The sequence below is a fragment of the Delphinus delphis genome, chromosome 9 (assembly GCF_949987515.2).
Source record: "Delphinus delphis chromosome 9, mDelDel1.2, whole genome shotgun sequence".
Lineage (NCBI taxonomy): Eukaryota > Metazoa > Chordata > Mammalia > Artiodactyla > Delphinidae > Delphinus > Delphinus delphis.
In genome coordinates, this window is record NC_082691.1 from 10,146,392 (window position 1) to 10,162,672 (window position 16,281).

Sequence of the window (16,281 nt, forward strand, 5' to 3'; positions counted from 1 at the left end):
AAAAGGACAGAATCCCTGCTCTCAGGAGTTTACCTTCCAGTGAGGGGTCAGGAAGCAGTACAGACAAAACCTGTACATCGTAGGCATATTTGGAGGTGATGACGGCCAGCGGAAAGCAAAGTGCAGCGAGCGGTGGGGAGGCTAGTTTTAACCACAGAAGAGAAGGGGCCCCTTGGGGAAGCTGACATTTGAGCAAAGACTTGGAGGAACAGGGAGTCTGGTGGGAGCCAGGGAGGCGTGTCCCACAGAGGGAGCCCTTGATCCCAGTGGGGGAGCATGTCTGGCGCATCACTGGGCAGCCAGGAGCCCTGCAGACGGAGGGACCTCAACAGCAAAGAGCAAGGGCAGCCCAAGGAGAGCGTCTCAGCTCCTAGGCAGACCCCCATTCATTTACGTGAGCTGGGGGCCCCGCACAGTTTGAGTCAAGGAGTCACGATCTGATTGGCATTCTAAGAGAACCACTGCGCTGGCCTTTGAATAGACATGGGGAGCAGATTCAGTGACCAGAATGCTTAGTGAGCTCTGCTGTAACTCAGGAAAGGGGGGACAGGCTGGACAGGATGGGGCCAGCAAGGAGGTGACGTGAGATGCGGACGATCAATCGGGAAGATAGAGCTGACAGAATTCCTAATGGACAGGATTCCAAAACCCGGGGCGTCTCCAGTTTTCATCTGAACCACTCTAGTCAAGCTCCTCTGCTCTGTTAGGCCCTGACCTTGACCTAACTTTGGCCTGCCAAGAGCCCAGTTTTAGCAAGGAATCCTGCTAAGTGGCTTATGGAGGAGCCCCCCACCCCTGATGTCCAAGTCCGTGGCTTACCCTACAGCAAGCATCACCACCCTGGGCATCTGACCAAGCTCCTCTCAGTCACTCTGTATCCACTGAGCCCCTCACTCTGCCCGGTGGCCGAGAATCCTCAGCTGTCTTTGCTGTACCCAGAGTGGAGTCCAATCTCTCCCCACTTTTGTACTAGCCTTGAATAAACTCCTCCCTGCCATTTTAACAAGTGGCCAGTGGATAATTTCTCTTCACCAGCAGCAACTCGGAGCTCGCAGCGTGGCCATTGCAGCTCAAGCACACCCAGGCTCATAGCCTCCAATACTAGGTGCCCCCCACGCGCCCGCAGAGCACAGAACCCGTCAGACGTCTGGGCACTTCCAGAGCCCCAAGCCTGCGCACCCCACCTCTCCTCCTGTCCCTTCTCCTGCGCCCGCCTCTGCCCACGGCTTCCCGGTGGTCCAGGCTCTCACCCGCGGATCTCAGCTCTCCGTGGTGATCGTGTTCCTCTCCTGGCCACTCTTCACACCACTCACCGGCTCGTCCAGCAGGAAGCTTTGCTGGCCCAGGGCGGGGATACAGCTTAACCTGCTCTCAAGGAGGGCCAGGGTGTGGTCAGGGGCATCCACTGACATTCTCTGAGGATGCCTGAGATTCAGAATCTGCCACAGTTAGGGACCACACTCCACTCAGGGCTGGCATGGATTTTTTTTCCTAAATCACAATGACAGACGTCACTCACTCCATGAAATTCTGTGCCCAGTAGCCCTGGGCTGTGCTGTTTCACTGTGGCCTCTGCCTGGAGGTGGCCATTCCCACCTGCTCAAGGGGCCCAGGACCCCAGAGCCCCTCCACTCCCTAGGTCTGCAGGGGTGCACAGCTGGTCAATAGTGAGACTGAACCCCAACTTTCGTATTTCATTTCAGGCAGGCAAGATTTTTCCCTGTTCTTTTATAAAAGATTAAAAGAGCCAGAGGACACTCGTCAGAGAGAGACTAGTCATGGGGAATTGCAAATAATACAAACTTATCTTTCCTGGATTCTCATGTTTAGGTGCGGAAATCAAAAAGAGCCTAGGGCTTCCCTGGTGGCGCAGGGGTTAAGAGTCCGCCTGCCGATGCAGGGGACACGGGTTCGTGCCCCGGTCCGGGAAGATCCCACATGCCGCAGAGCAACTGGGCCCGTGAGTCATGGCCACTGAGCCTGCGCGTCTGGAGCCTGTGCTCCGCAACGGGAGAGGCCGCGATAGTGAGAGGCCCGCACACCACGATGAAGAGTGGCTTCCGCTCGCTGCAACTAGAGAAAGCCTTCGCACAGAAACAAAGACCCAACGCAGCCAAAAATAAATAAATAAAGAGCCGAAGCGTGTCCATCCACTGCGCCCACCTGTCATGTCGGAGGAGCAGGGCCCACACCAGGGCCCCGAGGAAGGACGGGGTGACAGCATTTTAGAAAATTACAGAACATGTCCCAGGGTCTTTAAAACATCCACACAACTGTTAGTTTTTCAATTAAAATGGCCACAGAGTTTAGTCAAGCAATTTTTTTCCCTTTATTTTTGTTAAATAAGATTCCAGAAAGTATAGTGCAAACACTCAGTAGAAAAGTTGCAATTAAGAAATGTACATTCACATTTAACATTTCAGTCCATTCACTGTTTTTTTTTTTCAAAATAAAAATAGGACAAATTATTCAATTACTTGTCTCAATTTAACAATCTTGGAAAAGACTGGTAGGTAGTCTACAGTGTTCAGTGGACGTAAAAATAGACCCGTATTGATTATACAAATCTATCATGAGAAGTTACCCAGTGATATTGAGTTGTTGTCCTTCTGGTACAGACATCTCGTTTCCACATCTAAAGAAGCATCCTCTGTGAGCTCTACTGGCAGGAGAACGTGTCACCCCAGCCCACTCTGTGCTCCCTGGAGGGACAGAGGAGGGCCGAGGGGTTCACACAACCCTTCTCAGTGAGTAAAGAAAATCCAAGAGTGGGCTTTGGGTTTACCTTAAACGAGAGTGGAATCTGCTGCTAAGAGAGGGTGGTAATCGGTACATAATCTCCGCTTGTGCAAGGTGGGGTGCAATCAGTGTGAATGAGAGGTTGGCGGGGGGAGTTCGGGCCGAGGGGAGACACTGCAGAAGGAGTGCAGGAGCTGCACGGGCTCAGGGTCCAGGATCTGCTGTGACGGGACGCTCTGCAGCCTGCCGGCAGACAACCCGTGGTGGCCTGGGCCTGCCCCTTTGCACATGCTGCGTGTTTCGGAATCCAAAAGTAAGTTTCACACGGTTAGGAATTTCACGGCATGCGATGCTGAGTGCAAATGGCTCGCGCGGCCACACTTTCAACAGGGATGAAGACAAAACCGCGTGCCTCTCTGGGGCTGATGCCTGGGGAGTGCCGGCACCCCCGGCCTGTGCAAGAGGCCCTGGTGGCTTCCCCGGGATTCCCAGAATGTGGGAACAGTCCCCTGAGACATGTGCTTCGTGTCCGGGCCTGAGATCGCGTGCGGGCTGCTGGTGGGAGTCAAGAAACAAGTTCTGGATGCTGGTGGGCCCACTGCCCACTGCTCGCACCGCAGGGAGTGAGAGCCCCAGACACAGCTCTCTGTTTGGCTGCCCTGCACGCGTTCACCAAGCCCAAGAGGTGGACAGATCTCTCAGGGTTAGTCTAGGAATTGCTCTCTGCTTAAACGTCAGTTCTCAAGATGCGACTGCCAGCTGTTCTGGAATCCAACCCATCTGAAGATGAGTTGCCAGGAACCACGGGAGCCAGAGCCTGGGAGAGGCGGGGACACCTGTGCAGGGTGGCTGCCAATCCTTCACCGTCCGTGGTGGTCCCTGTCTCGCCTTCTGCGTATTCTCAGTGAAACCTGCTGTTGGGCGTCCTCTGATCCCCAGGAAGGAACACTGACCGCCTACACCACGCCATAGCGTGACAAGGACATTGGAGGACTCTGACCAGGAGCTGGGGACTGGGTTGGCTCCTTGTAAGTGGAGAAGCGTGTGCAGTTTGGGGGCACCCGGGGGCCCCGGTTCTCCCCCTGGCTGATGTCAGAGAGGCCTTACAGAAGGAGATAAGACAACTGTCCTCACTGAGGGAGAGTCTGTGTTTTCTAAGACACGCTGGCAGGTGGTGCTACAGGACATAGTTTTAGGATAGAAAGGATGACAAGACAAGGCAGGGATTCTTCAGGCCCAACACTGTTAAGTCTCTGCCCGGGATCAGCTGTTAAAGCAGAGGCAGGGCTTAGCGGAGAGACAGGCACTGTTTCACCGTCCTGACGTGAGGCCCAGGTGAGGACAACTCTGTGCCTGGGCACATCCAAGGGATGGGCTGTGGGGCAAACCCGCTGCCTGGGAGCCTGCTTGGCTGCTCAGACCCAGCCGGCCAGGCACCACCACTACTTGTGTGTTCAAGAGCTAAAGGCTCCACCCAAAGCAACACAACTTTGCCGATTTCAGTTAGTTAAGAGGTGCCGAATAGACTGGGAAACCAGGGGCTTGGAATGGATGGGAACAGGATGAATCCTGGTCCTGCCACACAGTGCTGTGTGACTTTGTCCAAGTCTGTAACCTCTCTGAGCCTCAGACTCCTCATCGACAACATGAGGAGCATAACCACGCCTCCCTCTGCAGAATGTTTGGAGGCAAGGGGGCGGGAGAAGCACAGGAAAGGTGTACTTGCCGAGCAAGATACGGGTCTTAGTCATGATCATTCCCTTAGTCTGTAGTGACATGAAGAGTCCACCAGAGACGTAGTTTAACTATGCAGGAGAGCGACCCAGCCTTTCCCGGTGTTTATTAGTGTAAAACACACTGAATCAGGGGAAGTGCAGGAATTTCACAAAGGAATGAAGAATTATATCTACACGGATAGCCACCATCAAGGGCTGAAGAAACTGAGCTTACTGTAATCACGGGAGACCAGGATGCTGCCACTGGGGTCAGTTGTCTGATTCCCAAGGTGTTTTTCCAGCCAGTTGTGACCCACACCCCCAAAGACCACCTGTCTATTGTTTTCTCTTCCCAGGGCACAGCCCAGAGACTGAAGCCGGGCCTGCAAGTGGCTGCCCGGGGAACTGGGAGGGAGGCGGGGGGTGGGGGGGGGCGGCGGGGCTGCCGGCTCCTCCCTCCAGAATTCCTGCGGCACTCCCCGCAGGCCTCAGTGTACACCGGAACCCCAAACACAACAGAAATAAAACGACCACACAAACAACAGAAAACGGGATCGGCTCAGTGCCCTGACATCCCTGGACTTTGTACTGATACTGTGGAGAGATTCCAGGAAGGAGGGGAGGGAGGAAGGAAGACTTTCTTATTCTCTAGTGGTTCTCTAGTACTTGTAGACGGAGGCCCGGGCACCACGTGGACGCCGGCGGGGGTCAAGGCTGCCTCTGTGTCTGGCCGAGAAGCTGCTGCCCTTACTCCTCCTTTTAAGGTCAGGATTTCTAGAGGAAATAGAGCTGGGTCGGGGCACTCAGGGGCAGTTTCCCCCGATGCCCTGGGGCGTAGCCATCTGTCTGTATCCCTAGTTCATTTGTTTCTTATATGAATCCATCCTAATCCTAGGAACAAATAATTGATTTTAATTTTGCTTACGCCATGCCATGCAAACACAACACACACACACACAAACTTGGATTAAGCCTGGCCTCTGGCAGAAAAGTTATTTTTTATCTTAGTGAACAGATGTGTTATATTTTCAGGGAAATTAAGGAATACGAATGTCTGTTCCACGGCCGTAAAGTCAAGTTGTTTAGGGAGGTCTAGCCCCAAATGGGGCACCTGAAATTGGGTTTGTTAATTTTACGAAATGGACAATAGAGAAGACAGATTTCCTCATCCCACCACAGGACCTGTCTCCAGTACAGGTCCCCAGTTTGTGCACAGACAGGAGACAAAAACTCCCCGAATCCTTTCCAAAGCCTCCTGTGGCTTCTTGGAGGTGAGGGGTCCCCAGGAGCTCCCCTGTGTGCCAGCTGTCTGGGGTGCACCCGCATGGCCCCTGACCCGAGACTGAAATCTAGGTCAGGTTCCAGCAGCTTGGTCCATAGCTGGCTTAACTGGCCACCCGGCTGGCCATGCCTACCCCAGCCCTGGCCACTGGGGTACCCACGGCATCCTACTCTCCCACCCACACTGTCTCCCAGGCACGGGGTCTGCCTGTGGCTCCTGGCTGTCAAGTCCACACAGAATCAAGGAGGTCCTCCTGCTTTGGGGGACCCGGGGCTGGGGGACAACTGCCTGGCAGCACTCCCGAGGTGGGCACCCACACAGGCCTCGGACACCAGCCCCAAGTTCCTGAATCCATCCTGGGGAAACGCACAACTCCACTCCCCGCACGGCCCACCTGGCCAACCCTTGGGCACCTGGCCTGGCCTTTGCTCATGACACATGTCATGGGACAATGGGCCCTGTGTCAGCAGAGTCCCTCAGGTAAAGCCCATCTCCTTGTTGTCTCCCAAACTCAGTGTGGAGGCCCGAGCCACCACGACTGGTCTCCCAACACCCAGGCGTGGGCCCCCAGTCCCGCCTGCTGACCTCTGGGCCTGGCAGCGCAGGCCCCAGCAGACCTTGAATCTGATTGAGACCCACCCCCAGCCTAAGGTCCTGCGAAGGCAGATGCAAACCCAGGAGGCTGTATGAAGAAACGGCACGTCTTTCATCATCCACTACAAAACCGGCAGTATTGATTGAAAACGGGAAACGGCTAGCACAGACTTTCAAAGCAAACTGCAGCTGTGGAGGGGGGATGTCCGGGCCCAGGGATACGGTCGTGTCCTCCACCTGCCAGTCGGCCACAGCTCACCCCTCATTTACTTCACCAAAGCAAATATTTTGAAACCAATTGCCTCTGTGGAGTTTGGATTTGGGGGTCATTTTTGTTGTTGCTTTTCACTGAAGCCATTACAAAACCCAGGGCAAGCCAGTTTCCGGGGGTGGGGGGGGGGGCTCGTCATACACAACCAATAGGTCTGCACACTCGAGAATGACACGTGTGACAGAAGGTCTGTGATACCCCGGTAAGAGAACTGCTGGATGCAGGGCACACGCGTGTGAACCTGCATTTCCCGCGCGGTGCACGCACACTTAGGCAGTGCTTGCCTGACGGGTCACGCATGGGTGTCCCGGGCAGGGCCTGTCATGTGGGGAGAGACCCGCAGGACCCCGAGACTCAGGGGATCACAGAACACGCTTTGCAGAAGGGCGGGCACACCCTGGAAATGAGACGGGTCCACTTGCCGGGGAGGAAACCTAGACACGGCTGACAGGCCAACCCAGCCCTTCCTTCCCGCGTGGCAGGTTAAAGCGGGGATTCAAATATTATATCTAGGTCGCTACTGGGACGGTGGTGCAGGGTTCCTATGGGGGGAGACAAAGCGAGGTGTCCCCGAAGGCTGGCCAGATCCTGTCCGAGCCTGCACGTCAGCCCGGATTTGGGGGTGTCAGCCCCCCAACAGTGTGCTCTTCAGTTTGGGGAAACTTGTACACATGGCTTGTCTCTGAATCACCAATCTGCTTTGGACCAGACCTGTCTGTACAGTTTAGAGTTATTGCTTCTAGTGACAGAAGGTATCGGAAGCCCTGGTGGCTTTGGAGTCCGATAAACACGGCAGGCTCAGGGTGTCTGGGTCTGGGGGGCGTGGGGTCCACCCTGCAGGACACAGACCTTGGAGTGGACTGGCCCAGGGTCAGGGGCGTGGAAGCGTTTGGCAGTTCGGGGCTGCGTTCTAATCTACTGAGGTCAGGCACAAGAGGCATGCGAGGGTCTCGAAGGGACACGTGGATGGGGTCATTCCAAAGGGCAGCAGCAGCCTGGCCTAGCAGGGGCGATGCACTAGGAATCTCGCGCATCGGCTAAAGTGTGCTGTTCACACGGGGTATCGGGCTTACCTTCATTTTGGTCAGAATGGAATAGGCAGACCGGTGCGCTATTTACAGAGCATCTTCAAAGAAATAATTTAGAGAGAATCCTACTTGGAAGGCTCTAACATTTGTACATGAATATCGTACAAGGTTAAAAATAAATAAGGCAATATCATACAGTCTTATCACAAATAAAAAGGAAGTCATTGGCCAAACCCCAAGGAACATTATGGCTGAGCACGGCCCCTAGGCCCACAGGAAGCAGGTAGGGTTTGGAACTGCTGATGATGAAGGAGGCTCTGCTCATCGAAGGGGAGACCTCGCCGTTGCAGAACAGCCGAGGCCCCGATGGCTTCCCGCGGCTGCGGTGACAGCTGGCCACGCGTTCCGTGGCTTTGCCAACACTCCTGTGGGGGGGGTGGTCCCGTGGCTCTGTGGACCTGAGGTCCCAGCACAGCGAGTCTGGGCTCTCATCCCGGGGCTCAGGGTCCACCTCGCTCAGAGTGATGTGAATTCAAGGCCTGTAGCTGTGGGATCGACAACCCGCTTCCTCACCGGCTGATGGCTGGGGCGTCCTCACCTTCGACCGGCTGCGGGCCCCGCATCTTTAAACAGCGACCTCGTGCTTCGAATCTTCCTGACTGCCCCGGCCTCCGTGTCCACTTCTAAGGGGCCACGTGGTCGCATTGGTCACACTGAGTTAACTCAGATGGCCCAGGATCCTCTCCTCAGCTGCTGCCCCAAGCCCTGAATTCCCTCTGCAAAGCCCCCTTTGCCATGTGACAGAGCATATTCGCAGGGTCAGGATCCCCTGCGCTGTCCACCCCCCTCCCGCCCTGCCCTGGGCTGGAAGCTCGGCCATGGGGAGCAGGTGGGCAGCAGGGCCCTGGCCAGGGTCTCAGCCCCGCAGCTGGACGCAGGTGTGCACACCTGCACAGGCCGTGTGCTCAGAGGGCTCTGGAGATGACTCAGCTTGTGCTCTGTCTGTAAGGGGAGGGGGGAGGAAATTCAGCTCTCACCCAGGGCACATCTGAGGAAAGACTGTCCACCTGCCCGCCTCTGTCACTGGCCCGTCCACATGGGCTAAGTGGCCGGCCCTGTCAGCTACACCCACACAGCCACGAGTCATACACCCACAACGGAGGCAGCCCGAGGGACGCCACTAGCCACCCCCATGGGGCTCAGTCCAGAGTGAGCCCCTGTCCCAATTCTGAAAAGTCGGGACCCCCAGGGAGAGCGGTGTGGAATGGGACCCTCAGGCCTGCTGACTCTGCCGAGCAGGGCTCCCCTGCAACCCACAGAACCCTCCGGGCTGCTGTCGGAGCTTGGGTCTCTGCATGGCCATCCCCCTACTGACTTGCCTGCCCAGAAGGTTCCCTCCAGTTTCAAGCTGCCCTCCTCCCTGCAGTCGAGAGCTGAGGTCTCCACGTCCAGCTATTTCTGGCCAGTCTCTTCCCACTGGCCCTCCCAGATCCCTGCCCACGCCCAGGAGCCCATCCCAGCATGGCCGCATTCTTCATCTCCATGGCAACCGCAGAGATGCCTAGGTAGGAGATTCCCAGACTTGCACAGAATTACCTGCAGTCACTTTCCCTGCAAACCGGAGCAGGGACATCTGTACCGACAGCCATAAACTAACTCCAAATCTCCACGTCCAAGGGACTGGTTCTGCCAGAGAAACGCCTTCCATCCAGGAAGCGTTCTCATGGTTGCGAGGTCCACTTGTTTTCAAAATCAACAAAGCCTTGCACTGTTGTTCAGCGTACGGGAACCCAAGATGCCGTGGCGGAAGAGGTAAGAAATGACACCGACCACCTTCTCTCCTTTGAACAAACACAGTGACGTGGGCAGAAAAGGGAACGTCCAGGTTTTACAGGAGCCGATATGCTCAGCAGGGCAGGTGGAGAGCGCACAGGTGGAACAGGAACTATGCTGGTCACAGAGATGTGGCTGCAGGGTCCCCCAAGAATTCCAGAAGACCTGCCTCTGGCTCTTAACAAAAACCCAACCTCGACGAAAGCCAGCGGCCACCACCATCCATGCAGTAGGACAGGGGCTTCTCAGTTCTTCCCAAACCGTCCACCGAAGGCCTGCCCAGCTCTGGCTCTGGCCAAGAGAGTCCTGACTCTTACTCTGGGTTCTGCAGGCCACCGCCCAGGGCGGGAGCTGCCCTCACGGGACCCACACAGCTGGGCTGATGCCAATCCGTCTCCGGGCACACACGAGCTGGGCAGCCCAGTCACTCTGCCAGCCAGACCTCCAAGGCTCTCGCTGTAGCCTGTGGCCCTGGTGGACGTCCTGACGGTCCCGACGTCCAAAGCTCACCCAGCCAACCTCCCTCGGCCACCGAGAAGAGGACGGAGCAAACAAAGACCCTGCTAAAGCCTCGGCGTCTGCGCAGTCTGGGTTCTCCCCTCACCCGAGTCACTGCCCAGCTGCTTCTGGTCATGCCTGGACAGTCCCCCTTCCCCAGCCCGGCCACTGGTTCCCGGCCCTGCTCTGCTGGCCGGGCTGGTCCCTGCGGGAGCCCCGAGGCCACCAACGCCCCGAGCATTTGTGCGCTGTGCCCCCAGCGGCCCGCCTGGGCTCCGCTAAGCCTCCTTCCCAGCTGCTCCGGGGGGCAGGTGGTGGCCTGGGGGGCAGGGGGCAAGCCCCGAGCCCTGCAGAGCCCCCGGCCCGGCTCTGACTGGGAGGCCGGCCGCAGGGGGCACCGGGGGGTGGCCCGTGGCCAGTCTGGTCTGGAGGCCGGCTCTCCCGTAAGGACACATTTTCCGCTCTGAGTTCACGGACCTGTTTTGGGAGCCATTTCCGTCGGTCCTGCCTTCCAGGAAGTATGTCAGCATCTCGCCCTTGCCCTTGACGCTGACTTTGCCTCGGCACACGAAGCGGTAGCAGCCCCGCCGCAGCAGCCTGTGCACTTCCTCCGTGACCTACAGCGGAGAAAGGCGGGCGTCACTCTTGGTCAACGGGGAGCCCACGAGAGGGTCCCTCCCCGACCTGCACTGATCACCCGATCGCCTGGCCTCTGGCTTCCCCAGGTCGGCCGGCAAGTCGGGTCCTGTGCCCCTCCTATGGTCACTCGGCGAGAAGGACGTGATCCTGCAGAGAAAGCAGGGGACTCAGAGGGGCCTCAACGGGGCCCTAGACAAGCAGGAGAGGACAGCGTTCGCCATGGGGGGTGCCCAGAGTGGGTGGGCGGGCTGGACAGGGCCCACACAGACCCGGGCCTAGGGGCTGCGGTGTGAGCTCCGTGATCACCCCAAGCCCTAACCAGATGCCTGGACACAGGGCTCCGGCTGTGCTGCCAGGGCCCTCGGGACGCGGTAACCCCACACGTCTTCGAGGGTCTGGGACTGGCAGGTAGCAGCTCAGCTGGAAGGGGACAGCACCGCCTCCCATCCCCGTGGCTGGCACGGAAACCTCAGGGCCCCGGTGGGCTCACACCAACCTGCCAGGGACCCCTGGGGCCTCTGTGGGCCACCAGCACGAGAGGGCAGAGGGCACGTTCTCCCAGGGACAACAGGGGTGTGACTTAACTTTCCTGATGCTCAGGTCCCGGGCAAGGGTTTAGCCAAAAGAATTCCTGCCTCACAGAGTTATGAAAAAGGTAAAGGGCAAGAAAGCACTTTCTAATAAGGTTCTGTAAACAGAAGAGGACACGATCATTTGGATTCTCCTCACTTGACACTGAAGGCGGAGACCACCTCTCTCCCCGTCACCCCGACTCCCAGCTGCTGCTCTGAAAATCCCCCCTCCCCCACCCCATGTAGTCACCCACCTCTGGCGTCTTTATTTAAAACGACTCAGCCCACCCTGAGGCCAGGGTCTCGCATCCCCAGGGTGTCAGTCCCCAGCAGAGCTGGGCAGAGGGGCTGCTCTCTTCCCCGCCGGCTTCGCTGGAACCCTGAACCCACCCCCTCCCCCCAACGCGGCTCTCACCCTCGCTAACCGTCGGCCTGCTTCGCGTGCGACGGTAAAGGTCTGTCTCAGCACAACTTACCAAGGCTCCTGGTGTTCATAAGTGCTCACTGAATGAAAGAATAAAGGGACCAATGGAAGGAAGGGAGGGAGGGAGGTAACCAAGGCCCGCCAGAAACCTGCCCGCAGTTCAGGAAACAAAAATGACCACGGAACATCACAACCTGCACAGCTCCCGGGACAGTGAAATCTGCCGATGGATCTGCAAGTGCTGGGAGGGGGTCCCTCAGCTCCCCTCATGGCACAAACAAGCAAAACTGGCTGATCCAGTGTAGACAGAGGGCATGGAACAGAGTATGCTCAACCCACAACAAGTGGCCAAGGATGTATCGTTCCCCTTAATTAATTAACTCCGCCGGTTTCTGTGGATTTTCATCAGCAAGGCACTGGCTGGTGCTCGCGCAGGGGGCAGGGGGCTGCTTGGTGTTCTGGAGAAAGTTCCGCGGCCCCTCACCAGGGCTGCCGCCGCCCACCCACCGGGATGGAGAACGGCAGGTGGGTGCCTGAGGCCTAGACCCTCACCAGGTCGGCTGCATCTCTCGGCCTTGGGAGCAGGTCAGGTGGTCCCTCCCAGACCTTGTAAAGGAGAAGCATGTCGTCCACTTACAAGAAGAGTCCCTTGGTCAACTTGATGATGACTATGACATTCACAAAGACTTGGACGGTCAAGAAAAAGTGGGGAGTGCTGAAACTCCCCAGAGTGCTGCCAAAGACCTCGATCCAAGGCCACACAAGGGCCAGAGCCACACGGCCTCACTCAGGTCCCCAGCAGGGCTCAGCGCACCCCAGAGTCCTTCATGGAATTGAGCCACAGGCTGGCCGGTGACACAGGGGAGGTGCCACTGTCACAAAGGTCACCACTCAGATGTGACCTCTGAGACGCAAGGTGATCTCAGAGGCCTGCTATTGCGATCAAAGGCTCCATCGTGCTCTTTCCTTTCACGATTGAACCAACCCACAATTCATCTGTTCATCTGGCCTTCCTAGAACCCTGACGTCCAGCTTAAGGCCCAAAATACACATTAACAAAAATCTCTGAGTCTTATCCTTACGTGAGCTCTTTCCTCTCACTGTATTCTTTTGTCTTACGAAGAATGAGAGGTAACAAAATACTCAGATCATTGCACAAGGTAATGCTGGAGGTGAAGATGACCCACCAGCACGTGCAGTAAAGCCGAGGTCTGAAGGCAGGTGGGCTCGGGCCTGGGCGTCCTTCCGGGCCGCTTGGGAGCTCGGGCTGCATGCCGCCCCTGTGCATCTCTCAGCCTTGACATTCTAGCCAGGAAGTCCCAGGCTGCGAATCAGGGTTGTGTATGACGTCACCGTGGGGGGCCCAGAAAGGGTCCAGGTCAGGGGCTCAGAGACACGAGGTCCCCAAGAGGCCGAGAGGGAGTCCCCTGTGAAGTCTGATTCTCAGCCACCTGCATGAGAATCCCTGTGTCTCTGAAGAGGTGGGCTGGGAACTCTCTCTAGAGTTCCCTGTGAGGCCCGGCCAGCAGTGGGGGGGACCTCGCTCTGCCTGAGAGAGGGTGCTGGGCTCCCACGGAGACACTTCCCGGGAAGCACCTGCTTGGTCCTCAAGTTGATGGCCAAGGTGGAACCTGGGTATCGTCACGGTCAACCTTCTCTTGGCCGCCGTACTCCTTGGAAAACAGGGCCCTGGGATGCCCCGGGGACTTTAGTCTGCTCAGAACCCTCTTGTCTGCCTCTCCTGGGACAGCAGGCGTGAGGAGGGGTCCCCTTTTCAGGAATTTTGACACAGAAGAAAGAAGGCTCCCAGCTGAGGACTAAGGAATGAGCATTTGGGCAGGTGATATCTGATTAGATATTATCCTCAGGAAAAAGTTAAGACACCTCTTTGCAAACCTTCATCATTAATATGTGAGTCTCTTGTTCACTTCTTCAAAAGAACCAAAGGTTTAACCTGGGCTGGCAAAGGGAAGGGATCTCTCCTGGGCTGTGACCAAGAACACCTACGAGAACCATACAACAGTGGAGCATAAGTGTTTCTCCCTTTAAACTGGGATGACGAGCACGATGGGCTGGAGGGAAAGAGCCTTCGGCCAAGGGGGTGGCTAAGCGGCCAGGCCAGGTCACGTGGGCCGCCAGATGGAGGGACTGCAGGTCTTACCCAGGTTGACAAATGTCACCAGAGCCTTGCTTTTGTCCTGCCCTGTCCCAAGTGCATGGGGTGCTGCCACCCGAGCCTAAGGGCGGGAGGGGAGGGGCCTGGTCTGCTAAGACCTCCTGCGATGCGGACCTCCAGGAGGTCCGGGCTGAGGGACTTTGCCCTGTGGGAGTCCAGACACAGATATCGCCGGGCAGCCCAGCAGCCGGCAGAGGCTGGATGGCGTGCCGGAGTCCCTGCCATGGCAAACAGCCCTCCCAGGAGGCTGGAGGGAGCAGGGACGGTTCTGAGCAGAGGGGTGGCCGACGCAGATCGGATGTTACAAACTTAGAGATGTGATGTTGGCACTGGACAGAAGCCAGGCTGGAGGGTGGAGGGGGCTCCCGCCAGGTGTCCCCTGGGGCATGACCAGCTCCTGGGGAAGGCTGTGAGAAACATAGGTGAAAGATCCTCTTAGAAAAGGAACACGGTGTCCTGGGATGGACGGCAGTACGACACCGTGGACGCGCTTAACGCCCCTGAGCTGTGCACTTAACAACAGCTAAGATGGTCCGCTTTACGATACGTCTATTCCACCACCGCGAGAAAAGTTGAAGGGAAAGAATGCAGAGGTGCAGAGAGGCTGCACGCAGACCCCGCCTGTGTTCCGAGCAGGAGCTGGGGCTGATGGGAAGATTTTGGTGCCTGTCTTTTAAGCTGACGGATCCAAGGGACCCACCGAGGTACCTGTCCGAGGGTCAGCACCCGATGAAGGCAGGCGGGGGCCCCGGGAACTGAACAGGTATGACACGGGAGGGCCCCAGGCGGGCAACCTTCTCATTGGAACCGCATCCTGCAGAGGCCGCACCCCAGTGCCTCTCTCAAAACCTGGGGTGAATGCACGTGTCTCGCAGGGTCTACGGAGGACTGAGACTTTGTGATCAAGTAAAGGACCAGTGCTAACTGGCTGCCAGCTGGTGGCTACCTCAAGGCCGGGCCACAGCAGGAGGGCAGTGGCCCTAGTCACCCAGCGCTGCGTTCTCTGCCCCATCCATCCGGGCCCCCAGAGGCCAACCGAAGCCACACACGGGGGACAGGCTCCTTCCCTCCGTGTGACCCACGCTTGCATGTTTGTTCCAAGGGAAATCCCGAGAGCGGAACCGCACGGCCACATACCACGAAGCGCAGGGGCCAGTGCCAGCCAGTGCAGAGCACCTGCTTCGCCTCCCAAGTGAGCGCCCACAGGTTCTCAGGTCAGGGGGCCCCACAGCACCTGCCCTTCAAACGGTGAGGCAGCCCCTTCCCTTCTCGGGAGCCATCACTCGCCATCCCCATCTCTGCGCCTGGCCACACAGAGGCCAACCTCCAAGGCTGCAGACACACTGAGCCTCGCGGCTCCGTGTCCCTCCCCAGAAGAGGCAGACCAGGACGGGAGGACGCAGGCTGCGGGGCTGGGCGGCCGCCCCCGCCCGACCCTCACCCCTTCCACCTCAGCCTCCCGCCGGCAGGATGGGCCCCTGTGCCTCGGGGGCTTCCGAGTGAACTGACCTGGATTCTGCCCTGGACGCCGGTGCTGTCCATCCGACTGGCCACGTTGACAGTATTTCCCCAGATGTCGTACTGCGGCCTGCGAGCCCCGATCACTCCAGCCACCACGGGGCCAACATTGATGCCTGGAAACAGTCGCGCGGGGCGTCAGTGGGGAAGCCTCCGAAGGGAGGAGCAGCCCCGTGGGAGGTCACGGACTCCTGGGGTCACGCAGTGCAACGCCCCTCCCCAAAGCAGGGACCCCAGAGCATCGCCGAGAGGCAGCTCCCGGGCTCTGCTTGCATGCCACACCGTCAGGAAGCAGCCCTGATCCGGGAAAAAGTCCCGTTTCCTGGAACGGCAACCCCGTGCCGAGCCTTGCGGATCGGAAGGCTGACCGTTCAGGCTGTGGGCCACAGCGTGTCCCTCCGCCCCCAGCTCCCTCTCCCAGAAAGGACAGTGGCTCGACTGGTCCCCTGCATGAGGGATCCCCTCAGCTCCTCTGGGTGTCGGGCCCAGAACTACGTACTTTCAGGACGCCCTTGTCTTTATGTGGCACAGGGTCCAACTGGCCTGGACAGTGACACAGGCCCAAGTAGCCCCAGTCGCCCCTGCAGCCAGGTCTGGGCTGACACCCAGCACACCTTCTGACTCAGTACTCTGCGTCGATTTTCCTGAGCTTAGCCAAGCGCGTTAATACCGTTTCAGACGCTGGCCTAGTCAACCCCCCAAAGCCGAGGCAGTGGGTGCTACATCTCTGGGAGGAGGTAGGGGTGGAACTGGACGGGCTGAGCTGGGAGCCTCAGGCTAGGTGGATGTGGGAGCCCAGGAAGGAGCCCCAAAGGGGCCACTTCCAGATGGCTGGTGGGACCTGGGGAACCCCTTCTACCACCCCGGATGCCCCAGTCCATGTGGACAAGACTGAGCCAGGATGCAGCCTCCTGTGTGACCGGCCATCCGGGCACAGAGGTGCGACTGGCCTATGGGTCCTCAGTAGGAGAGTAAGAAACAGAATTTCCCTG

The 16,281-nt window shown here is 57.9% G+C and overlaps 1 protein-coding gene across 1 annotated transcript in view; it reads right to left on the reverse strand.

The window, feature by feature from the left end:
- Positions 1-10,113: 10,113 nt before the first annotated feature.
- The window catches only part of ADCY1 (adenylate cyclase 1), a 118,307-nt gene continuing 112,139 nt past the window's right edge, over positions 10,114-16,281 (reverse strand). The window contains exons 19-20 of the mRNA XM_060020138.1: positions 15,281-15,405; positions 10,114-10,577 (exon numbers count right to left, since the gene is read on the reverse strand). Of these exons, the coding sequence (XP_059876121.1) occupies positions 10,239-10,577; positions 15,281-15,405 (464 nt within the window). The 3' untranslated portion in view covers positions 10,114-10,238. The remainder of the gene's footprint in view (positions 10,578-15,280; positions 15,406-16,281) is intronic.